Genomic DNA, 26,237 nt, shown 5'->3' on the forward strand with positions numbered 1-26,237 from the left:
ACCTCCCCAATCCTTCCCTCCTTTTCTTTTTCTGCTTAAAACTCTTCAAATTATTGTCTTTCATACTGCAAGCAAGGTTTATTTTATTTTACATAGCCAGACCAGAAAGCATCTTAAGGCTTAATCTGTAGTTGGAGATTATACCACAGAAGCTGCTACCTAGATTTATTGGGAATATTTAGATTTTTTTAAAAGGAAAAAAGGTAGATCCAGCAGAAATTGTATCATTTGTTTGCTAGGCCCTGCCATAGAACTGCTGATAGGGATCTAGGTGAGTCACTGGGACTTTAGTAGGTGTAGAGATTACAGGTTGGAATGTAGAAGCGATTCTTGATTCTGAGTAGGAAATATTGGAAGAGGCATGGGCTCCCTGGAGCTGAGTTGAAGAAGGGAGAACCAATGTTGTCTGGGGCACCGTGGAGCAATGAGAATCATGGTGGCTGCTTCCCTCTTGACCTTGAATAAGGTTCACAACATGAGAGGAAGAGGAGGGAATGCATATAGAAACAGACCCGTCCAATCCAGGAGAAAGTCATCTGCTGCCAGGCAGAGAGGAGAGTAAAGTCTGGAACAAAACTTGGGCAGCTTGTGATTGTGAGGATTCGCAAACAAGTCCACTTGAGGAGTGCCCCATTGAGCAAAGATGGACTGGAGAGTTGCAGAGTTGAGAGTCCATTCATGAAGTTAAAGAATTCTGCTGAGGTTGTCTGCTAGTAAATTCTCCCCTTGAATGTAGACCACCTTCAAGAACAGATTGCGAGCTGTTGCCCAAGTCCAGATTTTTTGGGGCTTCCTGGTACAACAGGAGAGAGCCCGTGCCTCCTTGCTACTTGATTGTTCGTGCAAAGGAGGAGGACCTGAGGGCAAAGAAGATGATGAAAAGCCTTGAGGGCATAAAACATTGCTCTGAGTTCTAAGAAATTGATGTGAAATTTCCGCTTCCTGGCAGTCCAAAACCCGTGAGTCTGCAGATCGTCCATATGAGCCCCCCAGGCATAAGGAGATGCGTCCGTTGTGATGATCTTGTGATGAGGGGGTAAATGGAAAAGGAGACCTCTGGATAGATTGGAAGAGGTCATCCACCAGTGAAGCGACTGCAGAAGAGATGATGTCACATAAATATGTTGAGAAGACGATCTGTCGCTGGATACCACTGCAAAGCGAGAGTCCATTGAGGAGTCCAAAGATGTAGTCTTGCCAGTGGCATGACATGAACTGTCGAAGCCATGTAACCTAGAAGAACCATCATGTGTTTGGCAGAGATGGTTTGAAGAGGAAGTAATTGCTGACACAGATGGATGAGAGTCTGAAGACGATCTGATGGAAGAAATGCTCTCATGAGAATAGTGTCGAGGATTGCCCCAATGAATTGTAGACGTTGAGTCGGAATGAGATGTGATTTGGGGAAGTTGACTTCGAATCCGAGAACCTGAAGAAAAGATACGGTCTGAGAAGTTGCTTGAAGCTCTTCTTGAGAGGCCACAGCTTTGATTAACCAGTCATCCAGGTAAGGAAAGGCTTGAAGACCATGCAATCGGAGAAAAGTGGTCACCATAATTAGGCACTTTGTGAAGACTCTGGAAGAAGATGCCAGGCCGAAGGGAAGTACCTTGTATTGGTAATGACAGCAATTGATTTGAAAACAGAGATATTTCCTGGAAGCTGGATGAATAGGAATATGTGTGTAGGCTTCCTTGAGATCTAGGGAGCATAGCCAGTCGTTTTGATTGAGGAGAGGATATAGCAGGGCGAGAGATAGCATCCTGAATTTTTCTCTTACTAGAAATTTGTTGAGAGCTCTGAGATCCAGAATGGGTCTCAGTCCTCTGGTCTTCTTGGATATCAAGAAGTAACGGGAGTAGAATCTCTGCCCCTGTTGAGAAAGAGTAAGGCTATTCTTATGTTCTTATGAGTATATAGCACTGAATGATAATAGTGATCTTGGAGACTTGGTAGAAGGACAATCAATGGGACCAGGTTCCAAATATATTGCAAAGATAGAGTAGATCAAATTGAAGGGGGGGGGGGTGCTCTATATGTTAAAGAGGAAATTGAATCAAATAAAATAAACTTTCTGCATGACATAGATAGCAGTGTGGAAGGGATATAAAGGTAGGACAAAATGAGCAGACAGATGAAGAAATGTTCTCAGAGATTAGGAAAGCTGGAGAAATGGACAACAGTATAATAATGGGTGATTTCAATTACCTCAACATTGATTGGTTAAATGTTACATCGGGGAGTGCTAGGGAGGTAAAATTCCTAGATGTCATAAATGACTGCTTCTTGGAGCAACTGGTCCGGGAACCAACAAGAGGGGGGTGCTATTTTAGATTTGGTCCTTAGTAAAATGCAAGACATAGTACAGGAGTTAACTGTATTGGGTCTGCTAGGAAACAGTGATCATAACGTGAGCTAATACTGGGAGTGATGTGGCAAAAGACTTCTACTTTAGAGGCGTTTAACTTTCGAAAGGACGACTATGATAAAATGAGGAAAATAGTTAAAAAAAACCTAAAAGGACCGGCCTAGATTAGATGATCTCAGCTAAAGTGCATGAGCAAGTCCTAATAACAGTTTGTGCAGGTATTGTTAGTCCTTAAATATGTGATTAGCCAGTTAGTTGCTGTTTCCATATGTACTGAATTCAGGGAAGTATGGAACAACATGATTTTCAAAAAAAAAAAAAGAGGATGAGGGAGAGGAATGGATTGCAAGAGCTTAGTAGTCGATATGGGCAGAGTGGATAGGTTGTTTGGCTTTTATCTACCATTGTTTTCTGTGTTTACTGTAAAAACAAGAAAGTCTTCATGTGCTTTAAAAATGGTGTAATGTTCTACCATTTCATTTATTTTTTTTTAGGCCGCATTTTGGATTTGAAGACTGGAACAGTTAAAAAGGAAGGTCAGCAGTCATCCATGAGAATGTGTATGGGATCACGAAGGTCATTTATTTGCAGAATGAGGTACAGGAATATTATAGATACTTCAGTATCTTCTGTGTTAATCCCAGAATGTGACTATGCTGACTCCTAAAGAGTATACAACTTACCTCAGATTCTCAGTTCAACAGAACAATTCTGAACCTTTATTTTTTAAGAAGATTTTAATGTTTCAAGCGGTATACTAGACAGACCCTTTTGCAGATACTATATTTAGAGAATGACATGGGGAAAAAATTTGTCCCCATTTCCACCCGTCCCCGCAAGCTCAGTCCCTGTCCTCAGGATCTCAGTTCCCGTCCTGTCCCGAGCACGGTCCCTGTCCCATCAAACCATCTAATCCCATCTGCACAAACCATCTCCCTTCTGTGTTCCTATTTTCCTCATTTCTAATCTCCCCTCACCATTTGAATGGATAATTCTTTTATAGATATCTTTAATAAGGATAGGATGTTTGATTATACAGCCAGGTTTAAAGTGATTGTTCTATTTCTTAATAACATAAGAATAGCTTTACTGGGTCAGACCAATGGTCCATCCAGACCAATGGCCAATCCAGGTCACTAGTACCTAGCAAAACCCTCTACTCTCTAGAGGAGCGCAGGGAGAGGGGTGACATGATTGAGACGTTTAAGTACGTCACAGGTCGTGTCGAGGTGGAAAACGACATATTCTTTCCTAAGGGACCTTCAATCACAAGGGGGCACCCGCTCAAACTCAGAGGAGGGAGATTTGGTGGTGACACCAGGAAGTATTTCTTTACAGAAAGGGTGGTGGATCACTGGAACAAACTACGGTGCAGGTGATCAAGGCCACTAGTGTGCTCGACTTTAAGAATAAATGGGACATCCAGTGGGATCTCTACGTGGGTCGAGCAGCACTCTGACTTAATGGGGTGGGACAGTAGAGTGGGCAGACTTGATGGGCTATAGCCCTTTTCTGCCATCATCTTTCTATGTTTCTAATCCCAAAAAGTAGCAACATTCCATGTTACTGATCCAGGGCAAGCAGTGGCTTCCCCCATGTCTGTCTCAATAGCAGACTATGGTCTTTCCTCCAGGAAATTGTCCAAACCTTTCTTAAAACCATCTACATTAACCGCTGTTAACCACAACCTCTGGCAATGTGTTCCAGAGCTTATACTGTATATGGCATTGCCCCCCCCCCCGTCCATATACCATCCCCATGTATGTCTCTGTCCCTATGTCCCTATGCACATAATTTCCCCTCTTTTTCTGTTACTTTCCTGTGTCCAGATTTCCCCTCTCTTCCTCTTCCACACCAATGTGTGTCTCTCTTCTCCAACACCATCTAGCTTCTTTCCCTCTTTCATCTATAATAATAATATGCTAAGCGCGCATGCGCACTCTTATCCCTTGTTCTCTGAGATCTGATCTGTCGGGATGTGGCCGGCAGAGTGCGCGTCAAAGGACCGACCAGGTAACACACCGCGACTTCCCCTCCTCCCCCCCCTGCCGCTGACCCTACCCGGCACACCACTAACATGACGCAACTCCCCCCCCCCCCCCCGCCGACCCTACCTGCCACATCAGAAATCCCCGTTGACCCTCCCAGCCGACCCTCCCACCGCTACTTGGCTGACAAACCTCGCAGCTCCAGCAGCGTCCCAGGCACACTAAACACGCTGCTTCGGCTCTTCTACTGGCCTAATTTCCTCTGCCGCTTAACTGATGACGTCATCAGGGACACGGCAGAGGAAATTAGGCCAGTAGAAGAGCCAAAGCAGCGTGTTTACTGTGTCTGGGACGCTGCTGGAGCTGCGAGGTTTGTCGGCAGTGTAGCAGTGGGAGGGTCAACGGGAGTTTCTGGTGTGCCAGGTAAGGGGGGGTTAAAAACATGCTGCTCAGGGGGATGGGAGGCAGGCAGGCAGACTGGCATGGGGGGTGAGGTGGATTCCATGGAAACATGCTGCTCAGGGCGATGGGAGGCAGGCGGGGATGGGGGGTTTAATGGAAGGGGGATGGGAGGCAGGAGGTATGGGGGGGTTCAATGGAAACATGCTGCTCAGGGCGATGGGAGGCAGGCAGGCAGGCTGGCATCGGGGGGGAGGGGTTAATGGAAACATGCTTGCTCAGGAGGATGGGAGGCAGGCAGCTGAAGATCCAGCTTGCCAGCTTACCTGAGTTCAGGGCAGGCTGGTGAAGTCAAGCAGAGGAGGGAGAGAGGAAATAATCCACTGAAGAAGGCACGAGGGAGCAGAGAGAAGACAGAGGGTGAGGGGCTGAGGCGAGAGGTAGCTCCGCCCACTCCCTGACATCACCCGAAGCAGACTCGAAGCTCCCCCTTAAAAGGGGAGGAGCCAATGGCGCGTGGCCATTCAGCGCATGGCGAAGGCGAGCGGCAAAAGCACTCGCCTTAGCGAGAACACCTTTGCAAAGAGCCTCAAGAAGGACCAAGTCACTTTACCCAAGGACACCAGGGAAGGACAGCAAGCAGGCAGAGAGAGAGCGAGAGAGGACACCAGCAGCAGGCAGAGAGAGAGAGAGGACACCAGCAGCAGGCAGAGAGAGAGAGAGGACACCAGCAGCAGGCAGAGAGAGAAAGAGAGAGGACATCAGCAGCAGGCAGAGAGAGAGAGGACACCAGCAGCAGGCAGAGAGAGAGAGAGGACACCAGCAGCAGGCAGAGAGAGAGAGAGGACACCAGCAGCAGGCAGAGAGAGAGAGAGAGAGAGGACACCAGCAGCAGGCAGAGAGAGAGAGAACGACAATGGAAGTAGAAGGGAAACCAGAAGAGCTTTCCAGTGTTCTGCACAGACTGTCATATGTATGACTACCTCCCCTCGGGGAGACAGTCGTATGTATTCGGTCGGTGCCAGGAGCTGGAAAGCTTAAAAAAGGAAGTAAAGCGACTAGAGGACAAGATACAGGAGCTAGAAGGACTTCACACTACAGAGGATCCAATCAGGACAGCTATAGATTTCATGAATGAGAGACACATTGAGGAGGAGGTCAGGGAACTCGAGAAATTCATTGAAGAAGCCTACAAGAGGAGAGTGGAAGAAAACGAACTTCAAATGAACGATGAAGTTACACCAACACCAACATGGAAGGGAGAACAAGAAGCAGATGACCTCATAGAAGACACCCACAGAAGAACATCGCACGAGGGGGAGAAAATGGCTAGTCGATGCCCAAGAGAGGAAGCAGAGAAGCACACCGAGGACATTGACCTGAGACCGAAGCGAAACCTAAAGAAGGCAAAGTCAGCGATCCTTGTGGGAAACTCGATCCTGAGGCATGTGGACAGCCACATAGCAGGAGGGAGAGAGGATCGACTGGTGACCTGCCTCCCAGGAGCGAGAACCAAGGATATCGTGGACAAAATTGGAAAGATCCTGGAAGGAGCGGAGACGGAAGAGACCACAGTAATGATCCACATCAGGACGAATGATGTCAGCAGGAGAGACTAAAGAAGAAGCATGCTGATAGAACAGTTCAAGATTCTGGGAAGGAAGCTGAAGATGAGGACCCAGAAGATAGCATTCTCAGAGATCCTACCAGTACCGAGGGCAGATGTGAAAAGGCAGGAGGAACTACAATCAATAAATGCGTGGATGAGGAGATGGTGTGAGGAAGAAGGGTTCCATTTCATGAGGAACTGGACAACGTTCTGGGGCAAGAGCAAGCTCTACAGGAGAGATGGACTGCATCTGAGCGCGGCGGGAACAAGACTTCTAGCAAACAACATCAGGAAAGGAATAGAAAAGGCTTTAAACTAAGAAGAAAGGGAAAGCCGACAGTCGACCAAGCGTCGACGATTCGGAAGAAGGTATCCCGTGAAGATACCGAGAGGAAAAAAGGCTGAGAAGAAACAATGGACAAATTACAGGAGTCAACTAACCCAGAAGAGGAGGTTAGAAGGATTGTAACAAAAGAGAAGAAACAAGACCGAAGCACTGGGAAAGGAAATGAAGACAAGAAAATACCAGGACTTGGTAGAAGGGCTTAGAGGTAAAATAACAATTTTCGCCGATGACGCCAAACTAAGTAATGTAGTGGGCAAATGCACAACAGACGAAGATTCAATGCCCGACAACATGATGCACAACCTACTCCTACTGGAGCGATGGTCTAGGACATGGCAACTCAACTTCAATGCCAAAAAATGCAAAGTTATGCATCTGGGCAGCCAAAATCCATGCAAGTCTTATACCCTTAATGGCGAGATCCTAGCAAAAATGGTAGCAGAACGAGACTTGGGGGTAATCGTCAGTGAGGACATGAAGTCTGCCAATCAAGTGGAACAGGCTTCGTCCAAGGCAAGACAAATCATGGGCTGCATACGAAGGGGTTTCGTCAGTCGTAAGGCAGAAGTCATTATGCCATTGTATAGATCCATGGTGAGGCCCCACCTGGAATACTGTGTGCAATTCTGGAGGCCGCATTATCGCAAGGATGTGCTGAGACTGGAGTCGGTGCAGAGAATGGCCACCCGGATGGTCTTGGGACTCAAGGATCTTCCATACGAAGAACGGCTTGACAAATTACAGCTATACTCGCTCGAGGAGCGCAGAGAGAGGGGAGACATGATCGAGACGTTCAAGTATCTTACGGGCCGCATCGAGGCGGAGGAAGATATCTTCTTTTTCAAGGGTCCCACGACAACAAGAGGGCATCCATGGAAAATCAGGGGCGGGAAACTACGAGGTGACACCAGGAAATTCTTTTTCACTGAAAGAGTGGTTGATCGCTGGAATAGTCTTCCACTACAGGTGATTGAGGCCAGCAGCGTGCCTGATTTTAAGGCCAAATGGGATCGGCATATGGAATCTATTCACAGGGCAAAGGTAGAGGAGGGACATTAGGGTGGGCAGACTGGATGGGCCCTGGCCCTTATCTGCCGTCTATTTCTATGTTTCTATGTTAAATTGCATATATACTAATGCAAGGAGCCTAAGAAACAAAATGGGGGAATTAGAAGCCATGGCCAATGCAGAGGACATAGACATCATTGGAGTCTCTGAAACGTGGTGGAATGAAGAAAACAAATGGGATATAGCACTTCCGGGGTACAAGCTCTATCGCCAGGACAGGTCAGGACAGAAAGGAGGTGGAATAGCCCTATACATAAAAGAAAGCATACAATCAACAAAAATGGACACAGCAGAGACGACCAACAAGCTGGAATTTCTATGGGTTAAAATACCAGAATGGAAAGGGCTTGAAATAAAGATGGGCCTATACTATCATCCACCCGGGCAAACCGGAGATATCGATGAAGAAATGGAAGTCGAGATGAAGTGATAATGCAAAAGCGGTAACACAGTTATTATGGGAGACTTCAACTACCCCGGGATAGACTGGAGTCTTAGAAGCTCAAAATGTGCTAGGGAGACAGAATTCCTGGAGGCTATACAAGATTGTTTCATGGAGCAGCTTGTTAGAGAACCAACGAGAGGAAATGACACTCTGGATCTAATCCTAAATGGGTTAAAGGGACCTGCAAAGGAAGTAGAGGTAGTGGGATCATTGGGAAACAGCGATCATAACATGATCAAGTTCAAAGTTGAGGTAGGAATGCTGAAAGGAAAGAGAACCATTGCGACACTTTCAACTTCAGGAAAGGAAACTACAAAGCAATGAGGGAAATGGTAAGGAAGAAACTTAGGAACACTTCCAAGAAATGCCAAACGGTAGAACATGCCTGGTCTTTTCTCAAGAACACAGTGAGCGAGGTGCAAAATCTGTATATCTCCAGATTCAGAAAGGGGTGCAAAAAGAATTGAACAAAAGACCCGGCGTGGATAACTAAAATAGTGAAGGAAGCGATAAGCAATAAGAAAAATTCATTCAGGAAATGGAAAAAGGACAAAACTGAGGGGAACTGGAAAGAGCACAGGAAGTATCAAAAAGAATGTCACCGAGTGGTTCGTAAAGCCAAAAGAGAGTATGAAGAGAGGTTAGCCAGGGAAGCACAAAATTTCAAACCGGTCTTTAGATATGTTAAAGGGAAGCAACCGGCTAGGGAGGAGCTGGGACCACTGGACGACGGAGACAGGAAGGGAGTGGTGAAGGAGGAGAAAGAAGTGGCAGAAAGACTTAACATGTTCTTTTCGTCTGTATTCACAAACGAAGACACATCCAACATACCGGAACCTGTGAAATTCTTAAATGGAAATCAAGCAGAAAAATTAACATCCATGGAAGTGAGCCTTGAAGATGTACGCAGGCAGATAGAAAAACTAAAAACTGACAAATCCCCGGGTCCGGACGGAATCCATCCAAGGGTTCTGAAGGAATTAAAATTGGAGATAGCGGAACTACTGCAGCAAATTTGCAATCTATCCCTGAAAACAGGCATGATCCCGGAGGACTGGAAGATAGCCAACGTTACGCCCATCTTTAAAAAGGGATCAAGAGGTGACCCGGGAAACTACAGACCGGTGAGTCTGACCTCGGTTCCGGGGAAAATGGTGGAAGCACTGATAAAAGAAAACATCGATGAACATTTTGAAAGAAACAAACTTCTGATAACCAACCAACATGGTTTCTGCAAGGAGAGATCGTGCCTAACGAACTTATTGCACTTCTTCGAAGGAATTAACAAACGGATGGACAAAGGAGACCCATAGACATCATATATCTAGATTTCCAAACAGCCTTTGACAAGGTGCCCCATGAACGCCTATTCCAGAAACTGAAGAACCATGGGGTGGAAGGAGACGTACATAGATGGATCAGAAACTGGTTGGCGGGCAGGAAACAGAGGGTAGGAGTGAAGGGCCACTACTCGGACTGGAGGAGGGTCACGAGTGGGATCACGCAGGGCTCAGTGCTTGGGCCGCTGCTATTTAATATATTCATAAATGATCTAGAAACAGGGACGAAGTGAGAAATAATAAAATTTGCAGAAGACACCAAACTATTTAGTGGAGTTCGGACTAAAGAGGACTGCGAAGAATTGCAAAGGGACTTGAGCAAACTAGGGGAATGGGCGACGAGATGGCAGATGAAGTTCAACGTTGAGAAATGTAAAGTATTACATATGGGAAACAGAAACCCGAGGTTTTATTATTAGGATTTTATATACCACCTATCAAGGTTATCTAAGCGGTTTTACAATCAAGTACTCAAGCATCTTCCCTATCTGTCCCGGTGGGCTCACAATCTATCTAACGTTCCTGGGGCTATGGAGGATTAAGTGACTTGCCCAGGATCACACTATACGATGGGAGGGATGTTATTAAATGAGAGTACCCAAGAAAGGGACTTGGAGGTAATGGTGGACATGACAATGAAGCTGACGGCACAGTGCGCAGCGGCTGCTAAGAAGGCAAATAGAATGCTAGGCATAATCAAGAAGGGTATTACAACCAGAACAAAAGAAGTTATCCTGCCATTTTATTGGGCGATGGTGCGTCCTCATCTGGAGTACTGCATCCAATATTGGTCGCTGTACCTTAAGAAGGACATGGCGTTACTCGAGAGGGTTCAGAGGAGAGTGACGCATTTGATAAAGGGGATGGAAAACCTTTCATACGCTGAGAGATTGGAGAAACTGGGTCTCTTTTCCCTGGAGAAGAGGAGACTTAGAGGGGATATGATAGAGACTTATAAGATCATAAAGGGCATAGTGAGAGTAGAGAGGGGACAGATTCTTCAAACTTTCAAATAATAAAAGAACAAGAGGGCATTCAGAAAAGTTGAAAGGGAACAGATTCAAAACGAATGCTAGGAAGTTCTTCTTTACCCAACGTGTGGTAGACACCTGGAATGCGCTTCCAGAGAGCGTAATAGGGCAGAGTACAGTACTGGGGTTCAAGAAAGAATTGGACAATTTCCTGCTGGAAAAGGGGATAGAGGGGTATAGATAGAGGATTACTGCACAGGTCCTGGACCTGTTGGGCCGCCGTGTGAGCAGACTGCTGGACCTCAGGTCTGACCCAGCAGAGGCATTGCTTATGTTCTTATATACTTATCACACTCATCCCTAAGGACCAAAAAAATCTCATTAGCCCTCAAAACCAACTATAGACCCATAGCAAGCATCCCCTTATTTACCAAGCTACTTAAAGGATTGGTCAACTTGGAGCTAGTAAACTATCTAGACAAATTTAGCATACTCAATGAACACCAATCAGGATTCAGAAAAGGTTTTAGCACTGAGACAGTTTTAGCCTCGATCCTGAATCAACTATATGGCCTATTCAGCAAAGGAACAAGCGCCCTTATTCTACAACTAGACTTCAGCGGTGCTTTCAACCTAGTTGATCACGAAATAATGATACACAGCCTAGATGCAATAGGACTTATTGGAAAAGCAAGGAACTGGATACAGGGCTTCTTAACAAAGAGATCATACCGAGTGGTTACTGATGGGATATACTCAAACTCCTGGAAAAAACCCTCGGGAGTACCACAGGGCTCACCACTTTCACCCACACTGTTCAACATTTACATATCATCCCTAGGGCACTTATTGCAAAGACTAAATTTGAACTACTACATATATGCAGATGACATTTCCATTTTAATCCCAGTGAACAGCATTACAATCGAAACCTCAAAATACATTTCTCATATCATGACCGAAATAGAACATTGGACAATCAACTTCAAACTGAAACTTAACACAGAAAAAACAAAAATCTTCCTTGCAAGCCCAACGGATAAAATTACCAACACAACGTTATGTATAAAAGACCATGATTACCCGATTACTAATACAATAAAAATACTGGGAGTCACATTGGACACATACCTGACAATGGTCGAACACACGAATATGGTGGTAAAAAAATGTTTCCTGATATTATGGAAATTAAAAACCATCAAAAAATACTTTGACCCATTATCATTCAGATTACTAGTGCAATCACTAGTGCTTTCTACTCTGGACTATTGCAATATCGTCTATATGGGTATACCTAAAAAAACAGTGAGAAAACTCAGAATTATTCAGAACACAGCGGTCCCCTTGATATTTGGATTAAAAAAATGCGACCATGTTAACCCCTACTACAAATTACTGCATTGGCTATCAGTAGAGGCATGAATAGTTTTCAAATTCTCCTGCATATGTTTCAAACTAATTTGGGGACTAACTCCCACGTACTTGCTACCTCACTTCGTATTCTACAGCCCTATCAGACAAACCAGAAACCGCTACCTTTTTGCACACCCAAGCATTACCAATTGTAAATACAAATCTTTTCTGGACAGAACTTTCGCATACCAAGCAAACAAACAACAATACTGGCTAGATGACTACATTAATAAAGCTAGACTGACCTACAACGCTTTTAGAAAACTCATAAAAACTGCCTTATTCGACAAATATATCACCTAAATAATTTCCTCGCCGAACACTTCTCTCTTTTCTCGTTCCCAATTTACCCCCCCCCCCTCTGAAATCCTTATCAAACCATATTTTGCAATTTGGGTCATATCTTCTAATATGCCCCTCTGAAAATTTCCTAAACTGTATATTGTAATTTTTCAATGTATTTTTATAATTCACGACCTTTTTCCTAATAGGTCCTCTCGAAAATATCTTAGCGTACTGTACACTTTATACTTTCGCATTCTTAAAGTTGATGTACTCTGTATTTCATCTAACTATCTGCATATTGTAACTCGCTGAATGTCCAGCTCTCTTGAATGTGAACTGCCTAGAAGTCGCAAGATTGTGGCGGTATAGAAAAATAAAGTTATGTTTAAATCTGTTTATTAGTTTCAAAAAATATACATGAGAACAGCCATCCAAATACAATCAGGAATCCCCAACAAAACCCCACCCACCCAACCCACCCACCCCATCCCATGGGAACAGTACTCAAAGGCCAACAGATCAGTTCAATAATCTGCTGCGCACCGTCGGTGTCAAAGTCGAACAGAAAGGTAACCAACAGCGAAGATGCAGGGCACCACGTCTAGAGTCCACATTAGCAATGTCTAAGCGTTCACATCCCGCTAGGTGGATCATCTGAGTTCGCCAATGCGAAACAGTAGGTGTATTGGGCAACAGCCAACATTGAAGTATGGTTTTGATGCCCATCAAGATGGCCTTCCGGACAAATACCGTTGCGCCAGGACGAATTGGATGCAAAGATAACTTCAGGGTGAAAAGAAAAGTGGTCGTGGGAGTCCAGGTACAATTCCAGAATGTTGCTATATGAAGACAAAGGCGTCTCCAGAAAGCCCGAACTCCTGGACACAGCCAAAACATATGACCCAAGGAAGCTCGAGGGGCCGCACACTTGGGGCAAGCATCAGTTGGGCAAATATGTGCATAAAAGGCTCGGACAGGGGCAAAGTAGGCCCGAACCACAAATTTATAATAACGTTCCTTTTCAGTCACAGCGACCAAGGATTTCGTCCCATGAAGGATGCTCCGCTTTACCATATCCTCAGAAATGGGGAACTGTAAGTCCGCAGACCACTTAGTAGCCAAAGCTGCATAATCCAATTCTCCAGCCATCTCCTGAAGAGAGCGATGATGAAATCGTAAAGGGATGAGCATCTGAGCAGTGAGACTGATGGCCTCGGACAGCTTCTCTTGAACATCTTCACTTAGGGACGAACAAGGAAGGGAATGAACATAATGTTGCAATTGTCCATAAGAAAACCAATCCCCAGCCATCAAGGCAGAGGAATCACAGAGCATCTGGAAAGACTGTAACGTGCCATCAGATTGTAAAACATGAAATAAGTAATGCATGCCCCTCCCCGGCCACCTGGGATGAGCGTACAAGCCCATACCAGGGAGAAAATCACCATTGCCAGTAATGGGTAGACACGGTGTCACATCAAACCGAATAGCTAATTGAGTACAAAGCTGTCTCCAAATTTTACGTAAAGGAAGGAGAAATAAATCCCCATAAATCTGCCGCCGGGGGGGCAAGCATTTCACATGAAGTAAATAACTGAAATGGTAAGGAGCAAAGGAACTGCACTCCACTGCCGCAGCGGAAAAGTAAGATGTAGCACAGAACCAATCATTCAAATGCCTAAGTTGACATGCCACATTAAATCTACCCAGATGTAACAGCCCAAGTCCCCCCTGTGTAGTTGGTAAAGATAGAGAAGATAGGGGAATGCGAGACCGCTTACCACCCCACAAAAAGGAGCAGAGGGAACGGTGATGAAGCCGCAAGTGACAACGCTGTAAAAGAATAGGTAAAGTCTGAAAAAGATAAAGCCATTGAGGGACCACCATCATGTTGTACAGGGCAATTTTCCCCAAAAGGGATAACGGATAAGAGCGCCAGGACCGGAGCCGCCGCTCGGTCCCAGCCAACAAGGGAAGTACATTGATAGAGTAAAGTGTAGCCAGGTCCCTGTGTATTAGAATACCTAAATATCTAATCGAGGAGTCAGCCCACACGAAAGGAAAGGGGCCCGTCCATGTGTCACGTACTGAAAGCTGCAATGGTAACACGAAAGACTTCCGCTCATTGAGGGTCAACCCAGAGAACAAATGAAATTCATCTAGAAGCTCCAGAGCACGCTCCAGAGAGCGTTGCGGGCGGGCCAGAGTAAACAAAAGATCATCGGCAAAAGCCAACACACGTAATTGGGAAGAGCCTTCCGGCAAACCAACCAACTCATCATCTCCTTGAATCGTACGCAGTAGGGGTTCCAGATAAAGAAGGAAAAGCAATGGGGAAAGAGGACAACCCTGACGCGTCCCCCGACCCACCTCAAAGGACTTAGTTAGAATCCCATTGACTAAAACTGAAGCTGAGGGCGCAGAATAAAGCGCACGCAAAGCAGACCCAAACCAGCCCCCCAACCCCACGTAATTAAGAACCTGGAAAAGATAGGGCCATCGGACTTGGTCAAAAGCTTTGGCTGCGTCCAGGCTCACCAAAAGACCGAGCGTGGAAGTAGACTGGGCTCTGGATACAGCCAACAACACCCGTCGAACATTGACCACAGAGTGTCGACCCTGTACGAATCCTACCTGCGCCGGAGAAATCACATGGGGCAAGAGAGGTGTCAACCGATTGGCTAGCAGGCGAGCCAAAATCTTCAAATCAACATTAAGAAGGGAAATTGGTCTGTAGGAGTCGACTTCATCCCGTGACTTACCCGGCTTCGGCAACAAAGTAATAGTGGCAGAATTAGCATGAGAAGGAAACGCTCCCGTCTCCAACGCTACGACAAAATAACCTAGGAGAGGCTCGCACACCTGCAGAGAGAACATCTTATAAAATTCAGAGGAGAACCCGTCGGGGCCCGGAGCCGTGCAAGAGCGTAAGTTTTTGATCGCCTTTTGGATCTCCGTGCCCCGAAAGGGTCCGTTCAATACAGACCTCTGCAGATCCGTGAACCGAGGCATACCAGCGTCCTCTAGGTAATCAAGAACATCGGGACCACTGTAGGGCCCAGGACTGGCATAGAAGGTAGAGAAATGCCGGTAAAAGGCTTCCGCTATATCCGCTGTCTTGGTTTGATAAGAACCATTGTCTGCCTTAAGTTTAGAGATATAGCGATAGAAAAATAAAGAAAAATAAAAATAAAAAATAAAGCAAACAAACAACAACACTGGCTAGACAACTACATTAATGGAGCTAGACTGACCTACGTTGCTTTTAGAAAAGTCATAAAAACTGCTTTATTCGACAGATATATCACCTAAACATTAACTACACCAAACACTAATTCCATTTCTTTTTTTCCTAATATGCCCCCTCTGAAATTCTTAACAAACAGTATTTTGTAATTCGCTACTTCTTTGTAAAAGGGCCCCTCTGAAATTCTAAACAAACTGTACATAGTAATTTACTACTTTTTAAGATTCTGCATACTGTAATTCCATTGACTATCTGCATATTGTAACTCGCTGATTGTCCAGCTCTCTTCAATGTAAACCGCCTAGAAGTTGCACGATTATGGCGGTATAGAAGAATAAAGTTGTTATTATTATTATTATTCCAGGTGGGGGCCTACAATGGCCCGGTACATGGCATGATAACTTTCTCCGATCTGTTCGTGATCCCCCTTCTTTTTTTTTTTTTTAATTTATCACATTTCTTATTAATAATCAAATATAATATATAACAACATTCCTAGCATTCTCTTCGCCCTTTTGCCGCTGCTGTGCTTTGCATGGATGGCTTCATTGACTTGTCGGCCAGTACTCCCAAATCTCTTTCCTGGGGGGTCTCTCTGAGTACTGCACCGGACATCCTGTATTCGTGTGTAAGATTTTTGTTACCGACATGCATCACCTTACACTTATCCACATTAAACCTCATTTGCCATGTCACGGCCCATTTCTCGAGCTTGTTTGTCACGTTGCAGGTCTTCGTGATATTGGATCTGGTCCTCACAAATGGAGAGAGTATATCTAATGTATGAGTGGGTGCTCACCTGGGAAGTAGCGATCATCAAACGGTTTGGTTTGATATAACGACTAAAGTGGAGGGCGGCTGCACGATACTAAAAGACCTAGATTTCAAATGTACGGATTTTAATAAAATGGAAGAGTACCTGAAGAAAGCTGTTAGGATGGGAGGACATAAGAGAAGTGGAAAACCAGTGGTCTAAGCTGAAAGGAGCTATAAAAATGGTTACGGAACTTTATGTGAAGAAAATAAATAAAAACAAGAGGAAACCAACATGATTCTCTAAACTAGTGGTGGAGAAAATAAAGGCAAAAGAGTTGGCATTCCTGTAATATAAAAAAACCCAAGAAGAAGAGTACAGAAAGGACTACAGGGTGAAACTGAAAGAAGCCAAGAGGGAGATACACCTGGCGAAAGTGCAGGCGGAAGAGCAAATGGCTAGAAATGTAAAAAAGGGGAGACAAAAATTTTTTCTGATATATCAGTGAAAGGAGGAAGATGAAAAATTGAATTGCTAAACTAAAAGATGCTAGGAACTAATATGTGGAGAGTGATGAGGAAAAAGTAAACGTGTTAAATACTTCTGCTCTGTTCATGGAAGAAAAACCTGGAGAAGGACCGAGATTATCTGGCAAAGTTACACTAGAAAATGGAGTAGATTCTGTGCCATTTATAAACAACTTGAAAAACTGAAGGTGGACAAAGCGATGGGACCGGACGGGATCCATCCTAGGATACTGAGGGAGCTCAGAGAAGTTCTGGTGGGTTCTATTAAAGACTTGTTCAACAAATCTCTGGAGACGGGAGTGGTTCCTGGTGACTGGAGAAGAGCGGATATGGTCCATATTCACAAAAGTGGTCATAGGATGAAGCGGGAAACTACAGGTCGGTAAGCCTCACTTTGATTGTTGGAAAAATAATGATAGTGTTGCTGAAAGAATAGTGAATTTCCTAGAATCTAATGGGTTACAGGATCCGAGGCAACATGACTTTACTAAAGATAAATCGTGCCAAACGAGCCTGATTGAATTTTTTGATGGGGTGACCGGAGAACTGGATCGAGGACATATGCTAGATGTAATTTATTTAGATTTCAACAAAGCCTTTGACACAGTTCCTCATAGGAGGCTCTTGAACAAACTTGAAGGGCTGAAGTTAGGACCCCAAGTGGAGAACTGGACTAGAAACTGGTTGACGGACAGATGCTAGAGGGTGGTGGTTAATGGAAGTCGCTTGGAGGAAGGAAAGGTGAGTAGTGGAGTCCCTCAGAGTTCAGTGCTGGGGCTGATCCTGTTCAATATGTTTGTGAGTGACATTGCTGAAGGGGTAGAAGGAAAAGTTTGCCTTTTTGCGGATGATACCAAGATTTGTAACAGAGTAGACACTGAGGAGGGAGTGGAAAACATGAAAAAGGATCTACAAAAGTTAGAGGAATGGTCTAAAATCTGGCAACTAAAATTCAATGCAAAGAAATGCAGAGTAATGCATTTGGGGATTAATAATCGGAAGGAGCCGTATATACTGGGAGAGGAGAGGTTGATATGCACGGACGGGGAGAAGGACCTTGGGTTGATAGTGTCCGAAGATCTAAAGGCAAAAAAAACAGTGCGACAAGGCGGTGGCTGCTGCCAGAAGGATGCTAGGCTGTATAAAGAGAGGCATAACCAGTAGAAGAACAAAGGTGTTGATGCCCCTGTACAGGTCATTGGTGAGGCCTCACTTGGAGTATTGTGTTTAGTTTTGGAGACCATATCTGACGAAGGACATAAAAAGGCTTAAAGCAGTCCAGAGGAGGGTAACGAAAATTATAAGAGGTTTGTGACAAAAGACGTATGAGGAAAAACTGGAAGCCTTAGAGGAAAGGAGGGACAGGGGAGATATGATTCAGATGTTCAAATACTTGAAAGGTATTAATGTAGAACAAAATCTTTTCCAGAGAAATGAAAATGGTAAAACCAGAGGACATAATTTGAGGTTGAGGGGTGGGAGACTCAAGAGCAATGTAAGGAAATTCTTCTTTATGGAGAGGGTGGTGGATGCCTGGAATGCGCTCCCGAGAGAGTTTGTGGAGAGGAAAACGGTGACGGAGTTCAAGAAAGCATGGGATGAACACAGAGGATCTAGAATCAGAAAATAATAGTAAATATTGAAAAACTAAGGCCAGTACTGGGCAGACTTACACAGTCTGTGTCTGTATGTGGCCGTTTGGGGTAGGATGGGCTGGGGAGGGCTTCAATAGCTGGGAGGGTGTAGATGGGCTGGAGTGAGCTTTGACGGAGACTTCAGTAGTTGGAACCTAAGAACAGTACCGGGCAGAGCTTTGGATTCTTTCCCAGAAATAGCTAAGAAGAAGAAAAAAAATTAAATTGAATTAGGTTGGGCAGACTGGATGGACCATTCTGGTCTTTATCTGCCGTCATCTACTATGTTACTCTGTCACCTTTGAGAGCGGTGGAAATTCAACAGGTTATCAAGTCTTTGTCTTTGTCTACTTGCAAGGCGCCCGGACCTGACACGTTTACCACGGAATATTATAAATTACTTCTCTATCATCTTCCAAAGTGCACTGGTGTGTTACTTTAATACTTGTGTGGATGACACTTAATTTCCTCCAGGTGCCACAGGCACCCTTATTACTCTAATTCCGAAACCAGGTAAATATCCTCTGTATGTCAAATCCTGTCGTCCTATTTCCCTGCTCAACATTGATCTTAAGATTTTTGTGTGGGTGTTGGTGGATAGACTGGCATTCAATTTACCCCTGCTTATAGGGGTGGAATAGGTTGGCTTTGTGCATGGCCGCCAGTCCGTACTGAATATGTGTAAGGTCTTGACAATGATGGTGACAGGTCAGGCCACTGCAACACCAGGGTGGTTGGCCAGTCTGGATGCATAAAAGGCCTTCAACCGGGTGGAATGGTCCTTCCTCTTCTCTGCGATGTCTCACATAGGAATATCTGGTTGGTTTTGGATAGTTTGCACACTTTATATGCTGGTTCTCGTGCGTCAATACTGATCAATGGGACCCATTCCTCCCCTTTTGCTATCTCATGGGGGACCCACCAGGGGTGTCCTCTCTCCCCATTACTGTTTCTTTTATACCTAGAACCTTTATTGAAAACCTTGAAACGAGATGTCCATATCACTGGCCTCCATATTGCTGATTATGAGTTGAAAGCCTTGGCATTTGTGGATGATTTGATGATTATCTTGACAAATTCAGAACATTCTTTGCATCATCTGCTTGATGCCTTGGCTGAATATGGTTTTCACTCTGGTTTCTTGTTGAACTATCAGAAATCAGTGGCCCTCTCATTCCAACCGACTTTGCCAGCACAATGGAATGGTCCCTTCCCATTAACCTGGGCACCTGGGAAAGTTGTATATTTGGGGATTGCAATTCCATAAGATATCACCGAACTACATGATTTTAAAATTCAGCCCTTATTGGACAAGACCAAGTCATGCTTGTTGACTTGGCGGCATTTTCCCATTTCTTTGATAGGGCGCATTGCTCTTTATAATATGATGATACTTCCTCAATGGCTGTATGTTTATCAAATGCTGCCCCTGTCCTTCTCCAGGAGTGTAGAGCGTTAATTGGACAAAATGCAACGTGGATTTCTTTGGTTGGGTGGCCACCTATGCCTTCCTTTGCATCTGGTGGCTTTGCCGATAGATGGGGGTGGACTGGGATTGTTGCCTTTGCAGAGATTCGTAGAGGTCTGTCACATGCGGCATATCCATGATTGGTTTCTCTCTACGTCTTACTTCTCATGGACTCTGGTAGAATTACAGTTTTGGAAACCATATCATTTCAGTTATCTTTTGCATACCCCTCAGGTTGTGGCTGCTGTCCTGAGGAACCTCTTATTTTTTTCTCGCTCCCTTGAGATCCACCTGGCAACTAGTGTGAACTCAGTTGAAACTAGATTTTCAGACTACACCTCTCTTGCCCATTTGTGGAAATGGCTCCTTTCTACCAGGAATGACAGCTGCCAGATTTCTGGTGGATAGGAGGGGAAATATTTCCTATTTGTATCAGATCATTACTGATAAGGGTAACATAGTAAATGACGGCAGATAGAGACTCGAGTGGTCCATCCAATCTGCCCAACCATACATGCTCCATAAATTAATTATTTAGTTTAAATGATCCTTTTTCTTAGATATTTCTGGGCCAGAAACCCAGAGCCCTGCCTAGTAGTGTGCTTAGGTTCCATCTACTGGAGTCTACATCAAAGCTCACTCCAGCCCATCTTAACCATCCCAGCCATTGAAACCCTCCCCAGCCAGTCCTCAACTGAATGTCCATATATGGGACACAGGCCGTGCAAGCCTGCCCAGTACTGGCCTTAGGGCTAAATTCACTATGCAAACCGATCGTGTACCAATCGGTTTGCGACCCCTTTGCAACCCAATTTTCCTCTGACCCAATTCACTAATCTCTGTGCTGATCTGATTCCGATCCGTGCATGCAAATGAGAGGAAACGGCATGCAAAGTAGGCAGGGACGCGATTCACTAAACAAATCTGGGACATCGACTGGGCTGGCCGATCAACAGAGGAAGCGACTGCTGGGGACCAGTCGCACACATCCCTGCCGACTCTCCTGCTCCATTGCTGCCATGCTCTCTGCCCCAATCTTCCAGCCCTGCTTTCTGCCCTGAGCTCTACCCCAATCTCTGGTCCGAATCTCCTGCTCCAATCTTCTAGCCCTGCTGTCTGCCCCAAGCTCTGCCCCAACTCTCCTGCCCCAATCTCTACTCCGATTCTCCTGCCCTGATCTTCCAGCTCTGCTCTCTGCCCTGACTCGAGCCCGTGGTTTTAACCCGCAGGATCAAACCATGGGCTCGCGAGTAAAAAGTAAAAAAAACAAACAACCGAAACACGGACATCAAACGCATGTGCAGACCATCTACAGGCAAAGTAGATGCTCTGCGCAAGCGTCTGGATCGCTGGAGAGCGATCTGTGAGGTCAGTGGGGGTGTTCCTTCGATCGCCCCCATTTGAATACAGGCCCGTTGTGAATCAGTCGGCCTGCGTCGGATCGGACTGACTTGGGCAGGTTAGTGAATCTAGGCCATAGTACCTTCAATGTATACCCATTATTTTCTGATTAGAGTACTCTACCAACACTTTCCCAGTTGCGCTCTGCTCACGGTTGGAACCTCCAACTTTGACACTATGTGACTTCTTTGCCTTCCTTGGCATTGCTTGCAACAGTGTACAAAAACCTGTCTGATGTTTATTGGTTAGATACCCAGCTGATGGTACCCCTAAAATATTTCCACCATTCACTGTTGGAATTCTCTCCTCTTTTAGACTAAGGTGGCCCAGGCTTGGAGTACTGAATTGCAGATTAAGTTGCAGGGCTCTCACATACAGTGCTTCCTGAAATTGCTTCATGGCCTTTCGCCTAACATTTCCTACTTTGAAATGGGCTATAAGTTTCTTTGTAGATTGTACATATAGAGCAACACTCGTCTCTGCGGGCTCTTGCCAGAAGTGTGGTCATCCTAAAGCCACCCTGTCACACGTATTCTGGGCTTGTCCCATGGTGCAAACGTTTTGGTCTGCTTTCTTCTCCAGGGTCAGCAGTATGTGGCACACCAGATGGCACTGTAATAGTTATAGTTTGTTTTGACTTTTTGACCATCAGCATCCTATACCCAGAGGCCTTAAAGGTTTTCTTCGATGGGCAATTCTCTCGGGCCTGAAGGTTATACTTTCTCTTTGGCTAGGACCCCTGAGTCCTACTTATGGCCACTGGCTCTCTTGTATGCTACACCTCCTGACTATGGAAACCATGCATCTGTCTGACTGGGATACTAAACAGGGACAAGTGTTGCTTACTATTTGGCAGCTCTTTTTAGATACCGTAACCCCACATGCACGCAGCCGTGTCTTACTTGGTTGCCCCTGATTTGAGATTTTGTTGTCCATTTCCCTCACATTCCTAGGATGGGGGGAGATGGGTGTTGGGATGGAAAGTTAATAGCATTGATGACCTTTGTGATACAGTCATTGTTTGTTGTATATGACAGCTTTGCTTCTGTGCTGCATTGTTGTACTTGATTGTATTTTCTTAAAAATTTAAGAAATATGATTAAAAAAAAAAAGATAAAGAATGGATCTGTATTCATGTGGTAGATGTTTTAGCATCTGTTTCTTTTTAGGTGTGGGAATGCCCCTTTGGATCATTTGCCGCTTAGCAGAATTACCACCATGCGCAAGAGATACCGGTGAGTTTTCGATCTGTACTCTTGGAAGGTCATTTTCTAAATCATGTTTTACATATGGAAAAGGGCTCTAATAAAAAAACATGAATGTCAAAACTAGGTGTACAGCAGTGGCATATATTCTACTCTAGCAGTTCCTGTGTTGTGGAAGGCCCAAGGAAGAAGGCAGCTCACATGGTCCGCCCAGGGCTTGATTAAGGCATGAGCCAGGTGAGGCTATAGCTCAGGGCACCACAGGCTCAGCCTTTACAACAGTGAGAATGTGATTTGCTTTCACCCCTGTGCTCACCTCTTCACTGCCCACCACCACCTCTATAGGCTTAAATGTGAGAACAGGTACTTCTTTTGTGTTTAAACTTGGGGAAGCTCCAGTGGTGAAATTTGGAGGAGATCACAGCGGTGAGAGGAAAGTGACATGCTCTCGCCGCTGTATGAGGTGGATAGAGTTGAGGATGTTTCGGGTTGGTGGGGGAGGGTGAACATCAGGTAGTTGAAGGTGCCACAACCCCTGAAGCTTCACTGGGCCCAGCAACTCCACACTGTGCCGGTGGGGGCAGATCATGGCAAACATCACTTACTTTTTTAATGTATAAATGTTTTTAGTGAAAATTAGAAATAGAAGCATTGATCATGACAGGAGTCGCCATGCAACATATCACCAGTAACTGGAAAAATTACAATAATCTTAGCTATACATTCTGGTAGAATTCGTTGTGCCACATTTACAAAATGGAAAGAACAATTGCTATACAGAAAGGGAATTATAATAATTTTAAAAATATTTGGGGGCCATTGACAAATTATTGTAATGATTAGACATCATTTTCCACTGACAATATATTTATACATAGGGGGAGGGGGGATGGTATAAAGTTCTATTGAAGGTTTAATCAATAGATAAGAATACAATATTTATATGATATTTTTGATTGAAATTTTTGTAGGAAGGGAAAAAAAATTTATGTACTTACAATGACAATAGAAAGAAATTCAAGTGATGTGTAAAAGTTTTAAATGATGTAATATTGTGTATTTGTTGTAAGATGAAAAATGAATAAAGAATTTGAAAAAAAAAAAAAGAAAGAAATAGAAGCAAACATGTCAAAACCGCAAAGTATACAAAGCAATATACAACTAGTCCCCCCCTTCCCATCCACCCCCCACCCAACCCAACACCCCACAATCCGAACAATCCAATTATCAGAGTGCAAGGCTGATCAAGGGTTTAATAGATGACTACGAGCAGTATGAGTTAAAGTGAGCCAAAATGGCTCCCAAATGTTACAAAACAAACGTCCCTGTGGGGTATCCAAGGAAGTCAAAGAAAGGCGCTCCATAGAAGCTTGATGTATCATAAGAGTATGCCAGTGAGACATTGTTGGGGGATCAGGTACAATCCAGCAGTGTAATATTGTCTTTTTCCCCCAACAAAATTGCACGTTCCAAAAACCCCCAGAACCCCTTCGGGGACACACGAGGGATATGCTCCAAGGTGAAGAGCAGCTCAGGACGATTAGTATATCCATACTGCCACATTTTAATAATATGGCGTCTCAACTGATTCCAAAAACCCTGGACCAAAGGACAAGCCCAGAATTGATGTCCTAAAGTAGCCACTAGTTGATTGCATTTAAGGCAAGTATTAGTCTGGCTAAGTTTAGCTCGATGAAGATAAGCCGGAGATCTATGGAGTCAGAGTAAAAACTTGTAGTTCATTTCAATTAAAGTTACCTGAGGAGTAATGCCAGCTGTACGTTTAAATCCTTTCTGAATAGTCACTCCAGTAACCACACAAGATAAGTCTCCAGACCATCTGGTTGCATAGGAATTATATGGGATGGTCCCCAAGCTCTCTGAAAGAAAGCTATGGTAATCAGTGGAATCTGAGTTTGAGCTGAAAGACACAATGCTTCTGAGAGGGTCTCCTGGCTTTGGTAAGTGAGACCGGCCCGCGGAACAGACCACACATAAGAAGCCATCTGAGAGTATGCCAACCAGTCAGTAGGATGCCAGTGATATTCAGTTTGCATCACATCAAAGGACGGCAGGGAGCCTTGAGAATTAACCACCTGAAATAAATATTGCATATTGGTAGTTCTCCACACTGACAAAGGAAATAGTGAAGTCCTCAGGGGGAAGTCCTCCTTGTTGTCCCAAAAAGGCAAATAAACTGTTGCTGTAGGCTGTATGTGCAATTGTTTACATAATCTCCGCCAGACCTGACGAAGCGGTTTAAAAAATATATCACTCACCAGGGAGACGTGGTGTATGTAAAAGATAGCTAAAGTGGTACGGAACACATAGAGAAAGTTCAAAAGTGGTGGCAGAAAAATGGTGTGTTCCACGGAACCAATCATTCAAGTGTCTCATTTGACATGCTTGTGAGAATAACTTAAGACTATGCAGCCCCAATCCTCTCTGATCCCTTGGTCTCATCAACACTGACAGAGATAACCATGCCCTTTTCCCATTCCACAGGTAAACACTCAAACATTTTCCAAGTTCTTTGTCATGTTTAGCTAGTAACAATATAGGACGCATCTGAAATACATAAAGCCATTGAGGAACCAAGACCATATTATACAATGTTATTTTCCCCATCAAAGAAAGTGGAAACTCCCTCCAAAGGCACAACTGTTGTTTAGTAAGGGACAGGAGTAGCAGGACATTCAATTGGTATAATTTTGTAAGATCCATGGGGATCTGGATTCCCAAATAAGTCAAATGGTCCAAAGCCCATTTTAATGGAAAATTCCCTAGGTATGTCTAGAAATAGAGGTAACACCATAGATTTTTGAAAATTAAGGGCCAAACTAGAGTACATACTAAACTCATCCAAAATAGCCAGAGCCCTGAGCAAGGATGGCTGCGGGTCGGCCAAGGTCAATAGCATATCATCCGCAAACACTAAAACACGCATTTGCGTATCCCCTTCCGGAAGACCTCTCAAATCATCATCCCTCTTAAGCGTACACAAAAAGGGGTCCAAGTAAAGCAAAAATAACAGGGGAGAACAAGGACTACCCTGTCTCGTTCTCTCGCTATGGGAAAAGGTAAGGTTTGTGTACCATTCACCAAAACACAAGCCGTAGGATCCGTATACAACAATCGACTCATATCTTGAAACCAGCCCGTAATACCCATATGGGTAAGAACAGTAAATATATAGTTCCAATTAACCTGGTCAAAGGCCTTAGCTGCATCAAGACTAACAAGTATACCAGCGGTGTGCATGACTTGCTGTCAACAATCGACGGACATTCAGAACCGAATGCCGCTGTTTAACAAAGCCTGTATGTTCAGAAACAATTGTGGTAAAAGGGAAGCTAACCGATTAGCCAATACCTTATCCAAAATTTTGATATCAACATTAATTAAAGATATAGGACGATAGGAATCAATGTCTGCATCTAGCTTGCCCGGTTTCGGAATTAATGTAATATATGCCTGATTAGCACCCTCTTGAAAAGTACCCTCCTCTAATACTGTTGTGTAATATGCCTCCAGAGGGCCACAGAGGTGCAAAAACAAAACTTTATAAAATTCAGGGGCAAACCCATCAGGTCCCGGTGCAGAGCGGTTCTTAAGCTGTTTAACCACCAGGTGCAATTCCTTCCCCTGACTTGGCCCATTCAGAGAAGAACGCATAGGGGAGGACAACCATGGCATCTCCGCATCCTCCAAGTAATCTCCAGCATTCGGACCCCGATCCCCTTCCACGGATGCATAAAATTGTTTA

General features: G+C 44.5%; 1 protein-coding gene across 5 annotated transcripts in view; it reads left to right on the forward strand.

Annotated features, from left to right (window-relative positions):
• ARNT2 (aryl hydrocarbon receptor nuclear translocator 2) overlaps nucleotides 1-26,237 on the forward strand; it is a 247,304-nt gene that overhangs the window by 65,470 nt on the left and 155,597 nt on the right. For all 5 annotated transcript variants that reach the window (XM_033920572.1, XM_033920576.1, XM_033920573.1 and 2 more), the window contains 2 exons: nucleotides 2,863-2,965; nucleotides 22,436-22,501. In XM_033920572.1, coding sequence (XP_033776463.1) covers nucleotides 2,863-2,965; nucleotides 22,436-22,501 — 169 coding nt within the window. The remainder of the gene's footprint in view (nucleotides 1-2,862; nucleotides 2,966-22,435; nucleotides 22,502-26,237) is intronic.

This window comes from Geotrypetes seraphini, chromosome 14, assembly GCF_902459505.1.
Source record: "Geotrypetes seraphini chromosome 14, aGeoSer1.1, whole genome shotgun sequence".
NCBI classification, from domain to species: Eukaryota; Metazoa; Chordata; class Amphibia; order Gymnophiona; family Dermophiidae; genus Geotrypetes; species Geotrypetes seraphini.